General features: G+C 32.8%; 2 protein-coding genes and 1 long non-coding RNA gene across 4 annotated transcripts; 1 reads left to right on the top strand and 2 right to left on the bottom strand.

Moving 5' to 3' along the window:
* Positions 1-371: 371 nt before the first annotated feature.
* Positions 372-17,642, bottom strand: LOC123272048 (homeobox protein Hox-A1-like). Its single transcript, XM_044738706.1, has 3 exons — positions 17,549-17,642; positions 10,289-10,293; positions 372-874 (listed from the first exon to the last, which is right to left on the bottom strand). Exons 2-3 carry the CDS (start codon positions 10,290-10,292, stop codon positions 372-374), a joined length of 507 nt encoding a protein of 168 aa, XP_044594641.1. The 5' UTR covers position 10,293; positions 17,549-17,642.
* On the top strand, positions 1,466-2,866 carry LOC123275066. Of its 2 annotated transcripts, none has more exons than XM_044742966.1 (5): positions 1,466-1,782; positions 1,901-2,210; positions 2,291-2,467; positions 2,546-2,633; positions 2,725-2,866. In XM_044742966.1, exons 1-5 carry the CDS (start codon positions 1,731-1,733, stop codon positions 2,749-2,751), a joined length of 654 nt encoding a protein of 217 aa, XP_044598901.1. In that variant the 5' UTR covers positions 1,466-1,730; the 3' UTR covers positions 2,752-2,866. The 2 variants fall into 2 exon arrangements, with proteins under 2 accessions (XP_044598901.1, XP_044598902.1); XM_044742967.1 differs by having other exon boundaries at positions 1,469-1,747.
* On the bottom strand, positions 3,781-5,970 carry LOC123275068. The gene is made up of 6 exons (XR_006511617.1): positions 5,355-5,970; positions 4,781-5,191; positions 4,627-4,713; positions 4,177-4,230; positions 4,024-4,113; positions 3,781-3,950 (listed from the first exon to the last, which is right to left on the bottom strand). It is a non-coding gene; the product is annotated as an uncharacterized LOC123275068 (long non-coding RNA).
* Positions 17,643-25,199: the final 7,557 nt, after the last annotated feature.

The raw sequence follows: 25,199 nt of genomic DNA, 5'->3' as shown, positions 1-25,199 counted from the left end.
TTTTTCTGAGGTACAATTTTTACATCACTTATACGTCATAATGACATCATTATCATGATATAAACATCACACATACGTCATAAATTTCATTGAGTCATAATACTGACATCATGATTACGTCATGACTACGTCATATTTTTACGTCAGAATCTTACGTCAGGAAGTGTGAAATAATGAGTCACATATGACTCATTCGTGACTTATATCTTACGTAAATCCTGACATAGCCCAATGTCATTTTGACGTCACATTGACGTAAACGTGTTTACTGGGCAATAAATATAATAATTTAATCAATGAAGTTTAGTAAAATGAATGAAATATAAAACTTTTTGATACTTAAAAATTTTTTTTATTTATTTATAAATTAATTACTTTTGAGATACTAAAGTTGATGTTTTTTCAACACTTTGATTCGAATAATGAGAGGTAGAAGATTCAGCATTTTCAGGTACCACTGATTCAATGGGTGAGCTACTATCACTTCTAGTGCTGCAAAATCGTATAGCTGAAGTTGAACTTATATTAACATTTTCACAATGTATAAGTCCTTCTTTAATTCTTTTTTTTTGTTTCATTCTTCGATTTTGAAACCAAATTTTAACTTGTGTTTCGTTAAGTTGCAATGCTGATGCTATCTCAATTCTTCGAGCCCTTGTCAAATATTTATTAAAGTGAAATTCTTTTTCTAGTTCAGTTAATTGTTTGTTTGTAAAGTTGGTTCGTCCAGTGTTATTGAAATTCGTTAATAAGCCATTTAATGGCACATTTATACAATTCGTAGAAGTTGATGATGGTGAAGTATAAATAGATATAAAAGCTGAGCGAGAAGATTCTACATTTCCAGATTCTGCTTTACTTTGGACACTAGAAGCTGAAACAAAAAGAGTTGCCAGATATCAATAAAATATGTATATTAAGTATGGATTTTTTATTTAACAATTTTTTTCACATGAATTTCTAAAGAATGAGCTGATATAGAACTAATATAGAAGGGTCATTCCACCAAATAAGAACATTTTTACGGGGTGACCCTCGCGGATTATGTTTAAAATTTATGGAGGTGTTTTCTATCATAAGACAAAAATTCCCTGAGAGTTTTAGCTCTTAATACGCAGCGGTCTTGAAGTTATGATTTTTTGAAATTTTGGAAAAAATTTTTTTTCAACTTTTTCGTCAATTTTTCTGATATGAAAAACATTTTTAAACAAAATCGACAAACATTGTATTTTGTAGGAAAGATTCTCAGCTTTTGAATGAAAATATTTATTTTTTCATAAACTCATCAGAAGACCCTTAAAAATCGAATTAAAGTGGAAAAATTGATTTTTTTCGGTGTGCAGCCCAAAATTCTTCAAATTTGAATTTTTTTCTGAAAGCTGAAAGTTTTTTACACAAAATATAGCGTTTTGCCGATGTGCATATTTTTTGTTTTGTCACAATTAAATTAAATGTTAGATTCACTATGCAGTAATATAATTCAGAATAGTAATATAATTTTCTCTTTAATACTAAAATTATAGTACTCAGAAATTTTGAACCACCTGCTTAAAAGATGAGTCTATACTTCGTCACTTATCATGCAGATGGCGCTCACAACTCCCTCTATTTACTTTCATTTTGTGATTCTTTCTTGAGCGATTTCTTTTCGGATCGTTTGTTCTTAACAAAAATATAATTGCTCAAGTTTTTAAGTAATAATTATTGCGTTACTTTGATATTTCATCGCCATGAGTAAACGTATACGGTCAGTAAATTGTTGTAATCCATTCAATGAGTCACGTAAGTAACTTATACAGTGCACTTGACCTCTTATGTATAACCTCTACGTAGAACCAATTAAATTAATGGCCTTGTGTTTAATATTGACTTTTGACATCTAATTAAACGAACCTTTTAGATAAAAAAGGAGTTAAAGATTTAAGAAAATTTCCCGACGAAGATCGTTGGAAATTTCCTGACTTAGATGACACTTCAATGTTATGTGTGCGTTATCGATTCCGTGTCAAAGAATATATTCCGCCGGCATCAGAGGAAGAGGAAATTATTTCAAGTCAAATTAGTGTTGAAAGTCTGAGTATATCAGCTGAAATTTGTACTCAAGGAAGCAGTTTATCTCGAACTGTCAGTAATTTTAGCGACAATCTATGTGATTACAATGATCATTCTTTAGAGCGATTTTTGAAAATTCCTCTTATTGAAAAAGACAGGTAAAAATTTTCTATTGATTAAGTTTTTCATTTACTGAGTGAAAACTTACTTAATTATTTTTCTATGCGTTTAATTTAAGGTTATATTCTGAAAAAAATTATGGAGTAAAAAAACTTGATGAGAGCTATGCTGCCTTAGAGAATAAGTTCCAATCACAATTTGGAATAGTACCTGAATCTACCTACAGAAAGATTAATCAAGATCATTGTTCCATGATAGCTAAAGTGAAGAAATTATATAACGCTGAAAGTGACAAGTAAATTTTTTTAACAATCGATCATTTTAAAATATCTTCATTTTTTCATATTAATACGATCGATCGTTTGCTTTACAGATCAATAAAAAAGAAGCTGCTTTCAATTTTACCCGACAGTTGGGAAGTCAGTCGTATAGCATCTGAATTTAACTGTTCTCGAAAAATGGTACTGAATCTTGAAAATGATATCAGTGAATCTGAGAATGTTAATTTAGACTCTGGTGAAATGACTACTAATACTTTGAATCCCACAAAAGTTCCAGGCAATCAGCCGCTTAAGTTAGATGTAAAAAAACTTGTCATTGATTTTTATGAAAGCGAAGAAAACTCAAAACAATTAGCGGGCATGAAAGATTTTAAATCTGTGAAGGATTGTGATGGAAATCGAACTAGGGTACAAAAAAATTTGATTCTTTGTAATTTAAAAGAATTGTACCAAAGCTTCAAAGCGCAATATAATTCAGTGGCAATCGGATTTTCTAAATTCGCTAGTTTAAGGCCTACTTATTGTATTCTTGCTGGAAGTAGTGATACACATATCGTATGTGTTTGTACTATTCATCAAAATGTAAAATTGATGTTAGAAGGTACTTGTGTATTTGACATTCTCTATAATTGTACTAAAACTAGTTATTAATCTTATTACATTTATTCAATTTAGGATGTAATTTTCCAAAATTTGCGAAAAACACCGATTGGGTTGTAGAATCTCAGCCAATTTACAAAAATTTATTAAATAAATTAGTTTGTAAGAATCCAAAAGAATCGTGCTTTTCCAGAATGTGCAATAAGGTAAAAGTCCCTATTATGAGACACTTTTCAAGGTAGGTTGAACATTTTTGCGAATAATAAATCCATTTAAGAAGAAAATACACTTTTAATCGCATTGTACAGTAATTTGATGATTATTAAATCAATATTTCTAATGTGTTTATAATTTTTTTGGTTAAAAATGAATTAAATTATGGTTTTTTAAGAGAACCTATGAGACCCTATTTATGAGACACTTTAAAGTCACATGTCCCCAGTGTCTCAGACCACAGGACCCTATTTTTGAGACAGTTAAAAAATCAGTGAAATTGATCAAATTTTATATTTTTATTAATTTTAGACAGTCCTATTTACAAAATAAGAAATTATTTTAATTTTTAATCAACTCATAATTAAATTTTTATCAGTTAAATAATTAATTAACGAAAATTATTGAATTAAATCTATTTTTCTTTCTTGATTTTTTTTTTTTAATTCTTCGACTTGAGCAATTAACTTTTTCTTTTCTTCTTGTAATATTTTTTATTTTTAAGTTTTTCTTCTTTCATGTTTTTCAACTTTTCTTTTTTTAATTGTTTGTACCATTCATCAGAGATCCCCACAGATGGTAACTTTGACTTGCCTGTTTTTTCAATTTTTATTATTTTTTTCTTCAGTAAATAATCCAACGGCAAAGTGAATATTTCTTTCAGAGGTTTTTCGGGAGATTTATCTAAAAATATGAATTTTTCGTAATTCTAATCATAATTTTTAAAACTAGTTCATAACTAATTATTTTACGTTACCGTTATCAACAGTTATTGATGAAAACTTATGAATAAAACGATGTTCGTCAATCATTGCAGGCGTAGGATCCAAATTTTCTTTCATAAATTCTAAAAAACAGTCACATCAAATTAAATTTATCGAACATAAATGTGAGGTTGACATTTACATACCTAATTGATAAATTTTGTTGTTTATAGGATTTGTAGGATGAATATTTTTGAGCTCTGTTGTATTATTTTATATATGATATTATATGATGTTATATGATATTATATATTATAATGTATATATATATATATATGTATAATATAAATACTATATAACATAAATATAATTTTTTTGGATGACGCGCAAGGATTTCGATTTTGCGCAAGGATGATACGCAAAATCGTGAAGTGTTCTACATTTTTTTTTTTTTTTACAAATATAAATAATGCTGTGAAGCGGGAAAGAATAGGAGTTACAGTAATTATTACGTGAAGCGTTCCACATTCACGTAACAGGATATTGGTAGGAAAGGATTGAGAAAGGAATGTGGAGAGGATCATCTTAATTAAAGACACTAAAGTCTTTAGAAGGGCACCGTATTACATTATTGCTATCAGTTAATGAAGACTAACTTGACTAGATTCATATATAACCGTAAAAAGTTGTCCATCATTAGTTAAATTATTTTATTCACAGTTTATCACATTAGAATGATTGTCCTTAGACAAGACTTATTAAAGATGTATTACAATTTGTTATTATCTTAATAATAACAAATTGTAATACATCTTTAATAAGTCAGTTTTCGTCACAGGTGACCCTATTGCTGCTCTGTAGAATAACAACTGAACAATAACATTCTCTTCTTTTAAAGATAATACTGTCGCTGGCTCAGTTCTAATTTTTGCCTTCTCAGGACTAATACTTTTTCATCTAACAAAGGTAGCAATCGGTACTCCATGAACAGCAGCTGCTTTTCTCAAGGACATCTCTGTGTCTTCTATTGCTTTTAAAGCTTTTTCTATATTTGACGAATCATAATTACTTAAGCCTTTTAACTTTTTTTTCTTCAGTTTATTATTCACATTGGAACACAACACTTATTGGTTGAATTTGATGATTGAGTTTTTGTCTCTTTAGGATTTTGTTTATGCCTCATTATCTCAGCTTTTTATTATAAATTACTTTTTACTTAGCCTGAAATAAATAATATACTTTTAGAGTCAATATACAACAAAATATTATAAATTTATCCAAAACATTTAATTAAAAAAACAGAAAAACTTGTTGACAAAGTTATTCAATGTTATGATTTGAGGTTAGGTTCATAATCTAAAGGTATTTGACTAAAAATACTTACTTTTAGAAAAATATTTGAGGTTTTAATAACAGCCAATATTTTATGACATATAATTGCACTATTTTTATAATTAATATAACATATTAACAATATAAAATCTTATAAATGTACACCGTCTCAATTAATCGGGACAAGCCGAAATACACATGTCCGTGTTACATGGTATACCTAGTAAAATGTCTCATAAACCGGGGCATTCACGTTTATAAGTGTAGGTATTGTGAGACACTCAGATTTAAAATATTGTAATAAAAAAAACGCATAAATATGTATAGAAATAAAGTCTATGACTCATCAGCTTTCAATTGATATACAATTTAACATAAAAGAAGAAGAGACAATGAAATTAAACTAATATAAGAAACTAGGTAGCCGTTGCCGTTTTACTATTCTCGGTCGTGGCTTTGAGCACAGATAACAAACCTCGCACTTTAATAAATATTTTTTAAAAACAGTGTGAAATTAATTAAGAGCAAAAGTCGAAAATTGCTTTTGAAATATGTGAATTGAAATATTTTTTATATTTTTGGTATGCTAGCGGTGTGTTTGTTTTTATAAAATAGTATTTTTATGTAGTGTATCATAAATGGGGACATCGTCTCATAATAGGGACTTTTACCTTAGTTGTCCAAATAATGAAGAAATCGCTGATTATTTTCGTGTGTCGTTTAATGAATCTGATGTTAATGAAATCCAATATAAAATGTGGACATCAACAGACCGTTGTACTATTGTGAATGTTACTTCAGATTCCGAAGACTTCATCGAGACTTTAGTGACGCAACTTGATAAGCTTTTGAAACATGATTTTATTGCGAAAACACAAAGTCGATTTTTTTCTGATACAAAACTAAATTTAAAGAGCGGGGAATTCGCCGTAGTATTTGACTTTGCGGAAAATTATGCATTCGTTGTGCAGGAAGCAGCTCAAGGCTTTCATTGGAATAATGATCAAGCTACTATATTTCCAATGGTGATTTATTATAACGAAAATGATACTATTAAGCATTTGAGCTTTGTTGGTATTTCAGATTGTCTTAAGCACGACACAGTTTTAATTTATTTATTTCAAGAGCAATTGATTGCCTTTCTTAAAAAGAAGTTTGCTGTCATCAATACGATTTTTACTTCTCTGATGGAGCTCCACAACAAAAAACAAGAAAGCATTTACAAACTTATGTTATCATTATGCTGACTTCGAAATCAACGCTAAGTGGCATTTTTTTGCAACTGCCCATGGCAAAGGACCATGCGATGGTCTTGCGGGTTCATTAAAACGATATGCTGCTAGAGTTTCATTACAAATGAACAATAAAGAGCATATACTGAAACCACAAGATTTGTTTTCCTGGGGAACGAAAAATTTTACAAGCGTTGACTTTACTTTTATAGCTAATGACGATTATTTAATAAAAAAAAATGTGTTAGACGTACGATATTCTCAATCGAAAACGGTGAAAGGTACACAGTCATTACACACTTTTGTGCCTTTAAAAGATGAAATTGGTTATGCTTTCATTAAAACTGTGTCCACATCTCAAAAAAGTTCAAAAATAAAAGTATTTTAATTATAATGAATTTGCGTTCGATTTAATTGTGACGAAACAAAAAATATGCACATCGGCAAAACGCTATATTTTGTGTAAAAAACTCTCAGCTTTCAGAAAAAAAATTCAAATTTGAAGAATTTTGGGCTGCACACCAAAAAAAAATCAATTTTTCCACTTTAATTTGATTTTTAAGGGTCTTCTGATGAGTTTATGAAAAAATAAATATTTTCATTCAAAAGCTGAGAATTTTTCCTACAAAATACAATGTTTGTCGATTTTGTTTAAAAATGTTTTTCATATCAGAAAAATTGACGAAAAAGTTGAAAAAAAATTTGTTCCAAAATTTCAAAAAATCATAACTTCAAGACCGCTGCGTATTAAGAGCTAAAACTCTCAGGGAATTTTTGTCTTATGATAGAAAACACCTCCATAAATTTTAAACATAATCCGCGAGGGTCGCCCCGTAAAAATGTTCTTATTTGGTGGAATGACCCAGAAATACTTAAGGAATTCTCAACAGTTACTTCTGTCTGGCGCAGTATAAGAACATTTACTACTTTCTGAGTGATATTCAAAAAGCTTGAACATAAAGATAAATAGTCGTATATAGAAATAAACAAAAATTAACTTTTATTTTTAGAGTTAGCGTTTTCTAGATGGTACGAAGAAAACCATCAAATTGGAGGTTCGCAGTATAAGCCTACTCGAAAAAACTCATCGATTATCAATTTATCACAGTAAATATAGATAAAAACACATATAGAAGCTCATAGAACATGAGATTTTAATACCTGGTCCCTACGATTGCAGTTTTATATTTCTCTGCTAGACAAAGAAGAATTTTGAAGAAAATGCTCTGCTACATAATAGATTTTTTAATTATCTATTTTGTAATAGAGCGTTTTTTTCGAAATTCTCATTTTTTTAAATCTCATATAGGAAAGAACAACCCAGGCTTGGCCCAACTCTGTTAAACTCTGGCCCAAGCTTGTAAGCCAGAGTTGGCCCAGCCTTGGTGAAAGTCTGGAATGATAATATGAGGCCACGGTTGGTTGCCATGGCTGGGCCAAGCTTAGTTGCCAGGGCTCAGCCATAGGTAATTTTCAAAAATTTTTTAAATTTTATTTCTGATGTAGAGCTAACGCAAAATCAGACCACTTCACTCTTAATTTAAACCTAATTTTTGCAAATTAAAGAAAAAAAGTGAAATTCGCAACCGTCCTAACCGAGATTCGAACCCGAGTCGCGTGCTTGCCAGACCGATAACTAATCCCTACACCGTACGACCGATATGTTGAAATACATCTTATGATTCTCATAAACTAAATCTATAAGGTGACGAAGTGTGACGGTTTATTATTTACATAATTTATGATATTTAATATTGTATTTTGATGAAAATTAATTATTTTTTACAAATTTTTATTAGGTAAAAAAATGCAAGCCAATGCAGGAAACCCCTAGAGTTGACAAAGGTTCAGACTTGGGCCAGTACTGGGAAACCTAGCTTCGGCGTACCTGTATTGGCCCATGCGTGGGCCAGGCTGTTTAACCCACCCTTGGCCATGCCAATGATTACCCAACCTTTGGCCAAGACTGGCTAACCTAGCCTTGGCCATTCATTGGTGACCCAAGCGTGGGTCAAGACTGGTTAACCCAGCCTCGGCCATGCCAATGATTACCCAACCTTGGGCCAAGACGGTCTAACCTAGCCTTGGCCATTTATTGGCGACCAAAACGTGGGCCAAGACTGGTTAACCCAGCCTCGGCCATGCCAATAATTATCCAAGCTTGTGCCAAGACTGGCTAACCTAGCCTTGGCAATTCATTGGCGACCCAAGCTTGGCCCAAGACTGGGCAACCAAGCCTTGGTCGGCCCAATTATTACCCGAGCCTGGGCCAGAACTGGGTCCCCCAGTCACAGCCACAATGATTACCCAAGGGTTAGCCAAGATTGGGAAACTTACACTGAAAAAAAAATTAACTTGATTCAAGAGAAAAATTCTTGAACCAAGAAAATAACTTTAAAGAGTTTAATTGTCTTCAATCGAAACGAAAAATTCTTTAATTAAATAAAATTTACATAAACCGAGAAAAATTTCTTAGTTTAAGAATTTTTCTACTCAAATCAAGAAGATGAAATTCTTAAAAATTATTTACTTGATTTAAGTAAATTTTTTTTTCTTTGTAGCCATGGCCGTTGAATGGCAACCCAGACTTGAGCCAGAATTGGGTAACCTAACCTTAGACATTAAATGGGAAATTTAATCTTAATAAATCATTAAGTAATAGAATTTTAAACAATAAATATTTATTGTTTAACGAATATTTGGTAACAAATTCTAAAATTTAAAATTTATTATTTAACCAAGACAATTGCATATCGTCAAAATTGATATAGCCTTAAAAAAATTAAAATATAATAATTTACAGTTGAATTTTTAATATTGATAATTTTAAACATGAAAATTTATCATAAGATATTAAAAATATACAGAACGATGTACAAAGTTTAAAGTAATATAAGAACTTGACTCTTGCATTTTTTTAACTATTAAACATTTGTAAAAAATAGTTAATTTTTATCGAAACACAATATTAAATAACATAAATTATATAAATAATAAACCGTCACACTTCGTCACCATATAGATTTAGCTTATCAGAATAATGAGATGTGCATCAATTTATCGGTTGTACGGTGTAGGGGTTAGTTATCGGTCTGGCAAGCGCGTGGCTCGGGTTCGAATCTCGGTTAGAACGGATACGATTTTCACTTTATTTCTATAATTAGCAACAGTAAGGTTTAAATTTACTTTACTTACAAAATAAAATAAAAAAATAACACCCCAAAAATTTTTTTTTTAATCATTTTTTATCAAATGGCATGGGCCAGACTTGAAAATTAACTATGGCTCAGCCCTGATAACCAGGCATGGGCCAGTCCTGGTAACCAGGCTTGGCCCATCGTTATCATCCCAGAGTTCAACCAGGACTGGGCCAAGCCTGGCTTACAAGCTTGGCCCAGAGTTTTACATAGTTGGGCCAAGCCAGGCCCCGTGGTACTTTCCTCTATGGGAGAGTCAAGTTCTTATATTACTTTAGACTTTGTAAATCGTTCTGTTCATTTTAAATATTTTATTATAAATTTTAAAGTTTAAAATTATCAGTATTAAAAATTCAACTGTAAATTATTATATTTTAATTTTTTTAATATCATATCAATCTTGATGATATGTAATGGTTTTTGTTAAATAATAAATTTTCGATTGTAGTATTAGCTAATAAATATTCGTTAAACAAAAAATATTTACTGTTAAAAATTATATTACTTAATGATTATTTAACTTTGGATTTTTCATTGAATGGCCAAGACTAGATTACCCATCCTTGGCCCAAGTCTGGCGTACCATCAAATGGCCAGAGCTAGGTTAGCCAGTCTTGGCCCAAGTCTGGTCCCCAAAGGAACGGCCAAGGCTGAGTTGCCCAGTCTTGGCCCAAGTCGGGGACGCCAAGCCTGGCGTCCCAGTGTGGGCGTGAGCTTGGCCCCGTCGTTCAACTCTGGGGACTTCTACATGGGAAAGAAAAACATAAAATTTCAACAGCTTTATAATCATGAGTGCAACAAGGATAATACCATTTCTCGTAATGAGTGCGACGCGAGAAAAAGAAGGGATCAGCTGTTAAGTATGAATTTATCATTTTTCCCCTTAGAGAATAAACGTATAAAATAAAGCGATAGATAAAATACCTGTAGTGTTCACAGTGATACGAACTGAATTGGTCATAAGTCTCGAGAAAAATTACAATTGCGTTGGAGCGACCAGAACTTTTAGAGCAAATAGAAACCGTACATAATCACTGAATGTGGCAATTGTGATTACTGAGTTGAATTTAATAAAAATAATAAAGTCTTAAAACTAATTATTATCGTCAATTTTCTGAGCGATTTGGAATTTGGTTTTTTTATAGGCAAAGAAATCATTCTCAAAATAAAAATTTTTGTCTAAGCTGATAAACAATTTTTATCTTAGTTTCTATGTTTTATGAAAATGGTTACACACACAAAGACATACAGACATATAGATACCATCGCGGGAATAGTCAGGGAAGCTTCCTAGGACCTTAAAACGTCGAGATCTGATGAAAACTCTATTTTAGAAAAACGGGGTAAAAACAATAACTTCCCGATTTTTGAAAATTTTCAATTTTCTTAGCGAGAAGTTAAAAAATTAGGAAAGCGGTTGACCCTAAAGACCATCCTGCAACTTCCCACTAATTCCATAATTGAGCGCTCAAAATTGCATTTTTTACTTTTTTGAGCTCTTTGAGCTCAAAAATATTAATTTCGTGTCATTTTGAGCTCTCTGAGTTTAACAAAACTCTATTTTTTAAATTTTCAAACCGTAATAACTTTTGAATAAATGGACCGATTTCCACGCGGTTGGCGGCATTCAACGTAGTTTTTTAGGCCTCATTGAAAATCTTTAAATTTAAATTGATCGATCACGGAATTTCGAAGTAATTCCGAAAAAAAACTTTTTTCGGTTTTCTTTCGACAACGATCTCACGAACGAATCAACCGATCTTGACCGGGCTGGCGGCGATCGACGTGGTTTTTTTATGTTAAGAGCTGATTAGTTTTTGGAGTTTATCCATCCAGCCGTTTAAAAGTTATTAAAAAAAACCACATTTCAAAAAATTTTTTTTTGAAGTTTTTCCGAGATTTCTCAAAATCTACCAGTTCGAATCAGTCCAAAGTATGTATTTAAAATCTAAGTTTGGTCAAGCCCTTTCGAATGGTGCCAATCGCGAAGAAATCAGTCAAGCCGTTCAAAAGTTATAAGAGGGTCACATACATACACACACACCCACCCACACACACACACACACACACACACACACACACACACACACACACACACACACACACACACCCGCACACACATACACACACACACAGACATACGGACATACAGACACCATCGCGGGGATAGTCAGGGAAGCTTCCTGAGACCTTAAAACGTCGAGATCTGAAGAAAACTCGATTTTCGAAAAACGGGGTAAAACCAATAACTTCCCGATTTTCGAAAATTTTCAATTTTTCTAGCGGGAAGTTATAACTTATTATTTTTACTTCATTAAATATGTAAATCTAGTTAAAATATATTATTAAGATATAAGAGTTATCGCGAACTTTTTAATTTGTCTTGAATGCATTCTTTACTATCTCTGAAAAAGAAAAAGTACATACGACAGCATGACGCTAGTCAGAATTCATAAGTCGATGTTAACGGTGATATGTGAAGTCAATTAAAATGTTGACAAGGCCGAAAAAAAATTGATACTTTTTATCTTGATAGATTCTCATGTGTCATGATAGATACGATATCCATTGTGAAAACTTGTTTTGCGAATCAAATTATAATTATATCATCAGGTAGGTAAGAAATAAAAATATTGGCTGGCAATAAATATAATATACTATTTGCGCGTTTTAGTTAGGTAGCGATGAAATACATCTACGGCTTTAGAGTCATAGTGGTACACTTTGATAATTTGCTTAAGAACAATAGGTTATTAATTAAATTCCCAGATAGCAATAAGTAAAAGACCCAATACCGGAACAATTTGACAATTATTATTTTATATTTTATCTCGTACTCAATCAAATTAAAAAAACCTCTCTTTATTAGAAACCTCAATCTTTTCTTTACACAAAATATGAATGAAACTTTAAATATTGAAAATATTGAAAAAAATATGTTAATCATGCCAATAGTCTTAGATTTTTGACTTATCAAGGTCTCTTAATGGTTTTGCTAAAAAATCACTCGATGATCTTAAGCTCATAGAAACCTAATGGAAATATTTTTCACTAAAATTTTTATTTTTTCGTTAAGAAAATTAAAAATTTTCAAAAATCGGGAAGTTATTGGTTTTACCCCGTTTTTCGAAAATTGAGTTATCATCAGATCTCGACTTTTGAGGTCCTAGGAAGCTTCCCTTAATGTTTTCGCGATGATGCCCGTATGTCTGTATGTATGTATGTGTGTGTGTGTGTGTGTGTGTGTTTTTTTTTTTTTTTTTTTATAGAGGAGGTAAAATACATTTACGTATGCCAGGACTTGGTGTTGGTGCCAGGACTAGGTGTTGGTACCTGGGTATGTCGGACTCAGAAGTCAATATTATTCTGCAACAATACCGACTAAACATCTTCCTCTCTCCTTTCCCCATAGATGTTACAGGGAAGACTGGATCGGAACCGCGTTAGCATTACTTCAATCCAGTCCATGTTGTGCCTCACGACACCTACTTCTTGTTACTACTGGTTTTTAATCCCTTTCTGCGATTTTTTCGTTTAAAAGGCGCTGCGCGTAGGCTGCGACAGCTGACTAGTTTTCTTCTTTTATGATCATGCAGGTTACCAAGCTCTCAGGGGAGAGCGTTGTGCCTATTGTTTCTTCGGTGCTGATTCTGTCGTCCTTCCACCGATTATACTCGAAAAATGTGTGCTCGGCGTTGGCAATTTTGTCTGGGCAGTATTTGCACGTTGGTGTGCTGTGCAAACCCATCTTGAAAAGATAGGCATTAAACTGCCCATGTCCCGTCAATAGCTGGGTCAGGAAGAAGTCCGTGTCCCCGTGAGAAAGCCAGACGTTGATGTTTGGGATCAGGCACGCTGTCCATCTGCCCGTCTCTCCCGATGTCCATCGGTCCTGCCACTCTTGCTGCGTTTCCGCCTTCATCCTCGTTCTTGCGTCCTTCATGTTTTCGTCACTATCTTTAGCGTCATAGAGTTTAACTCTCGAACGCTAATAGGTCAATGGGCGTGGCTCCCGAAATGACCAATACAGCCGATTCGGAAACTGTGCGGTAGGCGCATTCAACCCTGAGAGCGCCTCGCCGCTGTACTGCTGCTATCTTTCGCCGGTAGGTCTTCTGCTTTAATATGTCTGCCCATATCTCAGCTCCATAAAGCAGTACCGAGTGGACTGCTTCTAGAAGAACTTTTCTCTTTTTTGTTCTTGGTCCCATGGTGTTGGTCATAATTCTTGCTAGGCTAGATACCGTCTTGCTGGCTTTTGGCATGCATTATCGAGGTGTTCGCGAAAAGATAGTTTCTCGTCTATCATTACCCCCAGATTGCGCAGGGCCCTTGTTGACGTTTGTTTTGTTCCTCCCATGTCCACAGCGAATGGTTTTGGGAACCATTTTTGACGAGTCAGAGCGACCATCTCGGTTTTGTGTTTGGTGAGTTTCAGGTGGTGTTATCGAGCCAAGTCTCGACGGCATCAATAGTTTCCCGAACTAGTAGTTCGGCCTCCTCTACGCTGTCTACTATTATCGTGGCCGCGACGTCGTCGGCAAAGTCCGTTAGCTCTACTTGCTTTGGTAACAGAATCTTAAGAAGCTCGTCATAGTCGGCGTTTCATAAATCGGGCCCCATTATTGAGCCTTGCGGCACGCCAGCCGTTATGGCGTATTCTTGTGGTCCTTCTGTAGTTTCCGCTATTAGCTTTCTTTCTTCAAGGTAGTTGTCGATGTGCCAAATTCTCTGGCTTTGCGTCAAATTTGTGTTCCAGAGCGTCTAGGATATCTCCCTAATTCGCGCTGTTAAATGCATTTTTGACATCTAGCGTGAGGAGAATGAATACTTTACGAGCTTTGAGGCTACCAGTCCATGCTTCTCTCGCTGACCCTACGACTGTCTGGATCGCGCCGACTGTTGAACGTCCTTTCCGGAAGCCATGTTGGTTTGCGGCAAAGCCTCCAGCACGATCGATGTCGTTTCGTAGTCTTCCCTGTATAAGCTTTTTGAGCAATTTCCCAGCAATGTCCAGCATGCAAAGAGGTCTGAACGACGAGGGTGTTACAGGGCCACCTTTGCCTTTATCTAGCAGAACTAATTTCTGCCGCTTCCAGACCGCGGGAAACGTGCCAGTTGCCAAGCATGCGTTGTAGGTGTTCAGGAGTATGTCTGATCCGAGTGCAAGCGAGTGGCAACCGGCGAGACAACGGAAGAAGTTTTACCACCGAACGTTCCGGACACAGTTGGAAGTTACAGGTAATTATCCAGTCGCGCGTTAACTTAATTTGGAACGCAAGCGATGTTAAATATTTGTTAATTATTTCTAATTAATAAATTATAAAATATTAATCCAATTGGTACGTCTAGGAATATTATTGCGGTTGGGAAAACAGTGGATACATCCCCGAGAGTAACCAGTGACAACGAGGACGCTAGCAGAACAAAGCAGTAGCTGTAGTTTGGCGGAAAAGAGTTCGTCGAGTTATAAGGTACTCGGTTATGTCTCGTGGGCGAAAATTTGACTGTGGTTAGTACCCAGTCTAATTTCCTCTTCTGGGCAAGATTTTATTTGTTTAAAAGAAGTGGATTAAATTAAAATAATCAGTGGTTAAAATTTATAAATGCTAGAAAATTCTGTGGTCCGATACCCAGAAAATATTAGTTTGACCTTGAGGCGGGATTGTGATAAAATTTTACGCGTCATTTTTTTACAATGAATTTTAATAAATTAATTTAATTAATTATTTATAATTTTCGGTTAAGTAAAATTTAATTTATTGATCGTTAGTTGGAATTTCATAAGAAAGAGATTGTGAATATTGTTACTACGCAGTACATTTTAACTGCGCGTCTGGAAACACAAGGTCACGTTTACTAGCGTCGTTAATTTCTATTGTGTTGAGAATAATCACTCGGAAATTTTGTTAGTTCGGTTGAATACTTTTATATTTTATTTTAATTAATTCGGTTTGAGTTATGAGTGATAGAGAGTGAGATTTTGACAAGAAGCTTTTGGTAAATGGTACGGTTTTCCCTCTTTATCAGAAGTTTCCCAAATTTTGGTAATAGGTTGAGAGAGTTGACGAGTAGCTTCTGATAAATGGTACGGTTTCCCCTCTATATCAGAAGTTTACAATAAAATCGGTCATTTTGTGACAGGGAAAATCGAACTTCCCGGGGTCATTATCAACCACTTAATTAACGCTCGGTAGGTCAGGGCTTTCCCTTACCTTTCGATTTTTGACAAGTAGTTTCGACTTGTCACCGGGCGTGCTAATCGAAAGTCCCCACTACTGTCCCCGTAAAATAAAGCGGGGCATAACAATAGGAAAGTTCGAGAGCCGGAGTTGGAGGGTTATAAAAGAGCCGACAGGAGGGACATCGAGGCTTTTTCCCTTCTGGAAGCCAGTGGCCTTTTTTCCTTGTGAATCAGTGACCTTGTTGAGATCAGTTTAAGTCAATAGAGTGCAAATTTGGACGTCGAGAATAAAGAGCAACTGCAGAGGAAGTTATCAGGGCATTTTTGGAATTGGACAACCCTGCCGCACCCTGGTTCAAGACGACAAGACGCCAAGCAGCTAAGCCCGCCAAGTTGTATCGGAGTATCAGTCGTCGTTGAATAAAACAATAATTAAGTCTCCAGGTATTTTCGATTATTGTAGACCAGATTTGATTAGTGATTTAATTAAGAGGCTGAAATAATTAAATTTAATTTCTCAAGCGGTCATTTTTATATTAAAGAATTCGTACTTTAGTTTTTATTGTCAAGGTCAAGTAGTTAGTTTTGTCGCTGAACTTTTATATTTAATGGATAAATTGTTAATTTATTGGTAAAGAATTTATTAGTAATTTATTATAGGCCTGTTGGCTATAATAAATTAATTTTAGTTAGGAATTTTCGAGACAGAATTTAATTAAGAAATATCGCTTAGAATTTATTTAAGGAGGATTAAGAATTAAAATCGAAGGTCGGAATTTTGTGTTAAGTAATTGTTAGGCGTAATTTTGGAAAATGCGAAGTTTTGAGATTCAGTTTTATTGGTAATTAAGATGTATGAATAAAGTAGAGAACTCTATAGAATGAAGTTAGCGTCGGTGGACGATTTTATATGGAAGTTAGGTAATTATGGTATTATATGGTATTCCGTCAGGTAGACGAGGTTGTTTATGTGAAATTAGTTCAGATAATTGAATAATTAAGAAGTTTTTATTGGGTAAAATATGTTGTTTGTTATTCCGTCAGTTGGACGAGGGTTTAAGAAATTAAGAATCTAGATGCGTAATGGTCTATGATTAAATTAAGAAATTAAGAATCTAGATGCGTAATGGTCTATGATTGAATTAGGAAATTAAAGATAGATGCGTAATGGTCTATGATTGAATTAGAAATTGAAGATAGATGCGTAATGGTCTATGTTGAGTTAAGAAATTGAAGATAGATGCGTAATCGTCTATGTTGAGTTAAGAAATTAAGAAGATAGATGCGTAATGATCTATGTTTAAAAGAATTTAATGATATTTAGTTGTAAGTTTTGGCAAGTGCCTGCGTAGGTGAGAGGTTCTCAAATTTAGTGGTTGATAGGTTAATTTTAAGGGCAATATTTTAAGAAATTTTGTTAGAATTAAATTGTTTATATTAAATAAATAATTGAATTGTTAATTGTTAATAATTGTTTCTCAGCATTACTTTTACAGCCTTTCTCAACTTCTCACGACCCGATCTTTCCTTCTCATGCTCCCCGGTTTCTGGGACACCGAGTATAAAATCCCAGTGGCGCCCTTTTCAAAGAGGAAAGGGGTGACCAATTGGACAGGGCTAACCACCCCGTTACAATTTGGTAATACGGAATATTGGTAAAGGAATTTTGGAGGTCACGTGGTCTACATACCCGTGAATTAAGGTACGGTTTCCCCTCTGTTTTACGGGTATTAAGGTAAAAGCCCCAATATATGATCATGTACCAGTATATGATCGCTCCATGTATTTGTATATCTATATTCACAAATATAGGTATACAAATACATGGAGTGATCATATACTGGTACATGATCATATATTGGGGCTTTTACCTTAATTAAGGAATTATTTTATGGAAATTTTGGCAATTGAAATTATAGAGTGCGTGCGTGAGTGATTAATGTAAAACAAATAATTGGAAACCACGAATTATTAATTTTATTATTTCCAGATAATTTCCTAATTCTCTCTACCCTGTAGATTATCTCTCACAGCTAACAGCGACAGAGCCCCGGAACATTGAAACGGAACGTCTTAAAAAAGTCTTAAAATTATCAGATGATAAGTTTTTAACAATTTTAAATTCAATTTAAAAACATCTTACTCAAAAATATTGCGGTTAGAAAGTCGTAAAATCGTCTAAAAAATGTCTATAAATTAATTTCCACAACAAATTCGAGAACCAAAATTTCAAAAATCTGCTCTCGGAATTTTTTTTTTGGCGTCTTAAAAGAGTCTTAAAATGGTCTTAGTTTGTGTCACGTTTAAGATCTTAAACAAACGACAATTTTAAGATGATTTTTTTTTACACGGGAAGAGAGTCTCCGTTTTGTAGCTATAATTTCAAAAATATTAAAGAAATTTGAAATTTAAAAAATTACATTTTCATTTTTTTTTTTTTTCCGTAGCTTTAAAAAATTACAAATGCAGCATCAAAGTTACAAAAAAATTTTTTCTCTATTTTTTATTGAATTTTAAAATATTTTACCCCATCAAAGTTGAAGCGGTCAACTATTTTATCAACTTATAAATTGTTATAACTTCTAAACTATTGATGATACGGTCTTTGACATAAAAGACGATCTTTTAGACAATTATTGATTCATAAAATAAATTCTTCATATGCTCGATATCTATTATGGTTCAATTTCTATAAGCATTTAAAAAAAAAAAAAATTCGTTACTTGAATCTTGAAATGATTATATCTTTTAAACTATTGAAGTTACGGCTTTTATGATTCAATACAATTTTATAGAGCAAATACTGGACTACTCAAAAATTATTTTTTTTATATTTTTAATTCCATTTGTTTATCAGTTTTTTTTTATTTATTCAAATTATTACACGTTTAACGGTATATTTTCTGGATTTAATTTCACATTTATATTCACACACACACAACAGATTATTATATGTAGATATTTTAAGTTAGGAAATCTACACCTACATTTTAAAAAATTGTAAAAAGGTTATTCAATTCCGTAATTGCCTTCCAGGCTGCACTACTGGCAAAAATTTTGGGTTTTTGCTTTGACAAACGTTATGTAATATATTGAAAATTCCAAAATTAAAAGAAAACAGCAAAAACAACATAAATTATTGGTGTTAGGTAGGAATATAAGGACAATAAAATCCAAAAAATATACCCTTAACCGTGTAACAATTTGAATAAATAAACAAAACTTATAAACAAATGGAATTAAAAATATAAAAAAATAATTTTTAAGTAGTTCAATAATTATTCTATAAAATTGTCTTGAATCATAAAAGCCGTAAGTTCAATAGTTTGAAAGATATAATCATTTAAAGATTCAGGAATAGCCTTTAGGGTCAACCGTTTTCCAGATTTTTTTATAAACAAGTGGTTATTAAAATTGAACCATAATAGATATCGAGCAGATAAAAAATTTATTTTATGAATCAGTAAATTGTCTAAAAGATCTCTTTGAATGTCCAAGAGCGTATCATCAATAGTTTAGAAGTTATAACAATTTATAAGTTGATAAAATAGTTGATCGCTTCAACTTTGATAAGCTAAAGTATTTCAAAATTCAATAAAAAATAGAGAACAATTTTTTTTACAAATCTGATGCACATGGCTGAATTTGTAATTTTTAAAAGCAACGGAAAAAAAATTAAATGAAAATGGAAATTTGGTTATAACAAATTGTTTGTAAAATAAACAATGAAAATCCAAATAAAAAAAAAATTTTTTTTCATTAGTATAATGAGAATTGTAAATGATGATTTAAAAAAAAAAATAATTTAAATGGTGGAAAAATGAAAAAAACAATTAGGTATAAACAATTAAAAAATTTTTTTAAGAAAAAATTTTTTATAACATTAACCGGATATTTCAATTTTTAATAACTTTGAAAAATCATTGGAAGCAAATGAAAAAATTTTCGTAAACTTTTACAATGGAATCTTTTTCATTATTTATATAATAAGAGCTCCTAAAAGGAAAAAAATTTATAAACTCATTTTTTAAACTTTTATAATAGATTTTATGAAAACTCAAGTCTACGAAAAATTAGTTAATTAACAATTAAATAACTTAAACAAAAATGAAGCTAAAAAATTTTTTTTGCGGGGCTATATTCCTTCAAGTGTCTAGATGACACCGCAATTTATTCAGATTTTTTAATTAATATTGACTGTTATAAAAAAATTATTTTGTGTTGAATACTTTGCTTGGCGGCAACGCCTAGGCACCGAAACGGCTGCGCGGAGCCCAACTTTCAACGTTAAAATAAATTATAAATTTTCTCCTCTTTTAGAATCTTTTTTCGAATTTCAGATATCTTTAATATTTTTGAAGTTATAGCTACAAAACGGAGACTCCCTTTTTTTTCTCTTTGTTTTTTGCTTATAACAAATGAAATTTTTAATTAATGGCGGATAAATTAAAAAATACCTCTTTCTCAGAATTAAATTCTGAATCCAATGAACCAATTGCCATATTTTTAAGAGCAGGCTAACGATTTTTTGCAGAAAACTCACTTCTCGACTAGACTATGTCTACTGTCATAAAGAAGTGTTTTTGTTGAAATTTGTCAACTCATTTAAGGTAAAAGCCCCAATGGATGCTCATGTACCAGTACATGATCACTCCATGTATTTGTATATCTATATTTGTGAATATAGATATACAAATAGATGGAGTGATCATATACTGGTACATGATAATCCATTGGGGCTTTTATCTTAATACTCAAAGTGCACAAAAGATAAGATACAAGAAATTTAAGCCGAGATAATTGCTTGACCTTGAGAGAGTGAGAGTAGAGCACTACTCGTCGACGTGCAAAAGTAATATGGCACCTAGAGTAACAGAAAAAAAAATAAGAGACAGTTATTGTTATTATAATTCATTTGATGGTTACTTAAATTTTGCTGAATAAAAAGGAGATTATGTTATTTCTACAGGTTAATAGATTATACATGATATCTCAGAAAAAGAAAATAAATTTTTATTATATGTCCTTATGACATCCGAGGTGGATCGCGAGATCCATAAGGACGTATAAAAAATTTTTCTTTTGAGGATTCAACGTATTTTCGTATGAAACGTGCAGAAATGAAAAAAAAAATTTCCCTAAATTAAAATATTTGTTGGACTTAAAAACAAATTAAATTTAAGGAAAAAAATTTTAATTTCGAAATACATTATTTTATACGCCCTTATAGCATCTGTAACGCGATATATGTAGTGTAGCAACTGTAGTCGAAAATCATTAAGTCCAGTTGATTCATGTTTATTATTAAATTAGCGTAAAGATGAATTGTTTGTATTATTATAAATTTGGGAAGCATCCTCTTTCTAATCATGCATAGTAAACCCACAATTAATAAATTTTAACGGAGCAGTCTCCGAAAATTATGATTGAGGTGTCATTCGATTCGGAATGGCATCTAGATGATTTTTGAAAAAAAAACAAGTTCCACTTGCAAAAATTGCAAAAGTTATTAACAATTAACTAAAAAAAAAGGGAGAGTTTTTTTTTTGCAAATATCTTAAAAACTAATAAAGATTTAAAAAATTTTTAAAAAAGAAGAGGAAAGTTCCTAAAAAAATGTCCCGACTCCCGAAACTGTAGGACCAATATTTATAATTTTCCCAGCGGGACGAAAACGGGTGCTCTGGCTTGCGTAAGCCATACTTACTTTGGACACTTTATTAACGAAAATTATTTTAATATATTAAATATAAAATTTAAGAAATGAAAAAATTCAGGGTCTTACAGGATAGACAAATGTACAATATTCCGCTTGAAAAAAATTATCACAATTTTTCAATTAACTATGCAATAGTTAATTAATAATTTTTTTCTGCCTGAACATGAACATTGCAAGTGTGATAATTGTTAAACTATAAATTTGAGATTTTTTTCCTCTCTTGAAGCAATCCTTTGAAGGCTTAAAAATAAATCCCCGTTGGAAAAATTAAAAAATTTTTATTTTTCAGTTTTTCATTAATAAATTTCGTTGTTCCGAAATAATATATCATTAGTATCAAAATCAATAGTATCAAAATATCATTAGTGATCCGTTTTTATGTTGTCAAAAGCTGCATAGAAATAATTTTTTTTTAATTCATCTCTTATTGTTTAAAAGATTATTATAAACAAATGCGTTGTTTATAGGATAATTGAAATTTTGTTTATGGAATTTTTATCTTTGAAACAAACAATGATTTTTAAAAGAAAAATTGTTCCTTAAAATAATTTTTTTATTGCTTAAAAACGCATTTGTTCGTTACTTTCAACGCTTAACCCTAGACTGGTCAACAAACGCGACCTAACGACTTAGGTCGAGTGATGAAGGATTTGCCGCAATGCTTTAAGAGTGTACAGTGAGGCCAGTTCATACACGTTTAACAGGCAGATACTAGAGGTGTTTTCGGCAACGCCGCGGACAAAAAACTACTTACGACTCTGGTCAAGCGATGAGGAAAGCCCCGCAAATTTTTTTAAGAAATTTTTTTTCAGCAATCTAACGTTTTCGAAGATGTTTAAAAAATTATTAATATATTCTAAAATGTTCAAGAAACAAATTCAAATTTTTTTGAATAATTTTAGTAAATATTGAAGATGTAATAAACAAAATATAATTGAGCGCGGCGTCACGCTCACAGGGTGACCAGTCTAGGGTTAAATTATTTTTAATTAAAATTATTATAAATTATATAGATGAACAATTATAATAAAGTTTTTCTTAGTTTTTATTTTTTTTTTAATTTTATTTAAAATTTTTCAATCGCTTCAAAATGTGAGGTATTCAAATATTTTTTAAAATTTAGATCATTTTTAATTTGAATTCATGAGATACACAGAAAAAATAGAAATCGAGAAGTTAACAGCCGATATAGAAGAATGTTTCAAAATCGGTAAATAGTATATTACACACCTACACAGAAAAAAAAGTCATCTTGACTCAAGAAAATCATTTTCTTCAAAATTTACTTCTTGTTTCAAGTTATTCTGCTATCTTAGTTGAAAAAATTTATTCTTGAACTAATAATGTCATATACTTATCCCAAGTAAATCTTTCTCTTGGTTTGAGAAAGTAGCGCCAACGTTGGCGACGTGATTTTTTGGAACTAAACCGAAATTTTTTTAATAAAGAATTAAATTTAGAAAAATAACCTTATGCATGATTTTTATTTTTTGTGTTCATTTAATTAGACATTTTTGATTAATTTTTAACGTGCTGATTTTCCATTATATTACTGCTTTATAGTTAAGTGTGTAGTGACAAAAATATATGTATATACAAGTATTTGCTCGACTCATACAAAGTACACAGTTAGAAATTTGTTGCGTTAATAACTCAATAACTATAAGTGATATCGACAATCAGAAAAAAGATCCTTAAAGAGGAGGAAATTTCTAAAAAAAAGTCTCAACTCCCGGAACTCTAGCTCCATAAACAATAATTTTTATTTAATGTTGAAAATGGGTTTCCGCGCGGCTGCTGTCCTCCTCGGGCCTCGATGCTTCCGTGTGTACATCAAGCAAGTTCAAAAACCAAGAGAATGATTATTTACTTGGATTAAGAGGTTTTTTTCTTCATTTAAGTTGGTAAGCCTGTTGGAACTAGGGAATATTTGCTTAAACCAAGATTGACCAATATAAGAAAAAAATTTACTTAACTCAAGAATATATCCGGAGACACGATAGTGTCTCGCGCCAAGTACACGTCCAATATATGGCATGAGACAAAGTGTCTCTATTCTCTCATCATATGTCAACATAACCTCCTCACATATTTAGCTCTATATTTTTTTATTATTGCTAAGACACTAACACTTGACATCATTGTTAATAAGTTTCTTTTTACCAATTATGCATATATTACAAAAAATTATTGGATCTTAAAAATTATTTAATATATCGCCAGTTTGAGAACTTTTGCTTGCGCCTGTTTTCGATTCTACGAGAGATTTTACAAATTTAGGGCGAATTTTCTTATTTCCAAGTTGGCACCACTTAACCCTGTTATTCTACCATCTAAGTAGTTAATATACTAAGTACTGAACTTAGCGCCGATATAAGTAGTTGGTCTTTAGTTTAACATTTCAATATATGACAGTAGGTGGAGCCACAAAATCATTACCGCTATATTAACTTCCCGCTAAAAATCTCAGATTTTCAAAAATCGGGAAGTTATTGTTTTCACCCCGTTTTACAAAAATCGAGTTTTCATCAAATCTCGACGTTTGAAGGTCACAGGAAGCTTCCCTGACTATTTTTACGATGATGTCCGTACGTCTGTATGTATGTGTGTGTATGTGTGTGTGTGTGTGTGTGTGTGTGTGTTTTTTTTTTTTTTTATCTTAGGGGGGGGGAATCCTTCTTACGGATTCCAGGCATAGCTGTTCGGCCTGGATATGTGGCGACTCGACGCAGCGTCATACTAAAACTCGACGCTAACGCCCCTACCCACTAAACCCTAAACCCCTTTTCTTCTTTCCTCTAATCCCTCATGGAAACCGCCGTCAGGCATTACTTCGTGAGGGGAGGATCTAGCTACTGCTATTCCTTCTGGTGGCTAAGGTGTTATTTTTCCTTCCTTCTAGTTTCTGTCATTTGCCCTTTTTCTTTCAATGGAACGCAGCTCTGTAAGCACTTCGGTAGTAAACGTGCTTGTGGCGTTCCAGGCAGCTTCGGATGACAGCATTTCTTCTACTATTGACTCTGGTGTGATTTTCTTGTTCAGGATCTTCTCTAACTCATCACGCTGTGGGTTAAAACGAGGGTACTCAAAGAAAACGTGCTCCGCATTTTCAGCAACTCTTGGGCAAGACGGACACTCTGGGCAATCATCGTGCTTAAAGCGATAAAGGTACTCCCGGAAACAGCCGTGTCCTGACAACATCTGGGTCAGATAGTAGTTGGTCTCGCCGTGATTCCGGTTAAGCCAAACGTCAATCCTTGGTATGAGACGGTGTGTCCATCTCCCTGTTGTCGCGGCGTTCCACTGCGATTGCCATCGCGCGATGCTGTTCTGCCGTTCTTTAGCTCTGAGTTCCTCGGCACTTTGTGCGGTTGTCCTCTTTCGTTGGTAAAGGTTACGCCTTTCCTCAGCTAGGACTCTGAGCGGCAAAGTTCCGGAAATGACACACACTGCTTCCTCTGATATTGTTCGAAAGGCGCTGGCTACTCTTAGCGCGCTCAGTCGGTAAACTGGACATGCTTTCCTCCATGATTCTTGGATCTCAAGTGCGTCGGCCCAAATGGAT

The sequence above is a fragment of the Cotesia glomerata genome, linkage group LG1 (assembly GCF_020080835.1).
Source record: "Cotesia glomerata isolate CgM1 linkage group LG1, MPM_Cglom_v2.3, whole genome shotgun sequence".
Lineage (NCBI taxonomy): Eukaryota > Metazoa > Arthropoda > Insecta > Hymenoptera > Braconidae > Cotesia > Cotesia glomerata.
Note: the sequence above shows the minus strand (reverse complement) of the source record. Positions and strands in the feature narration are given on the sequence as shown.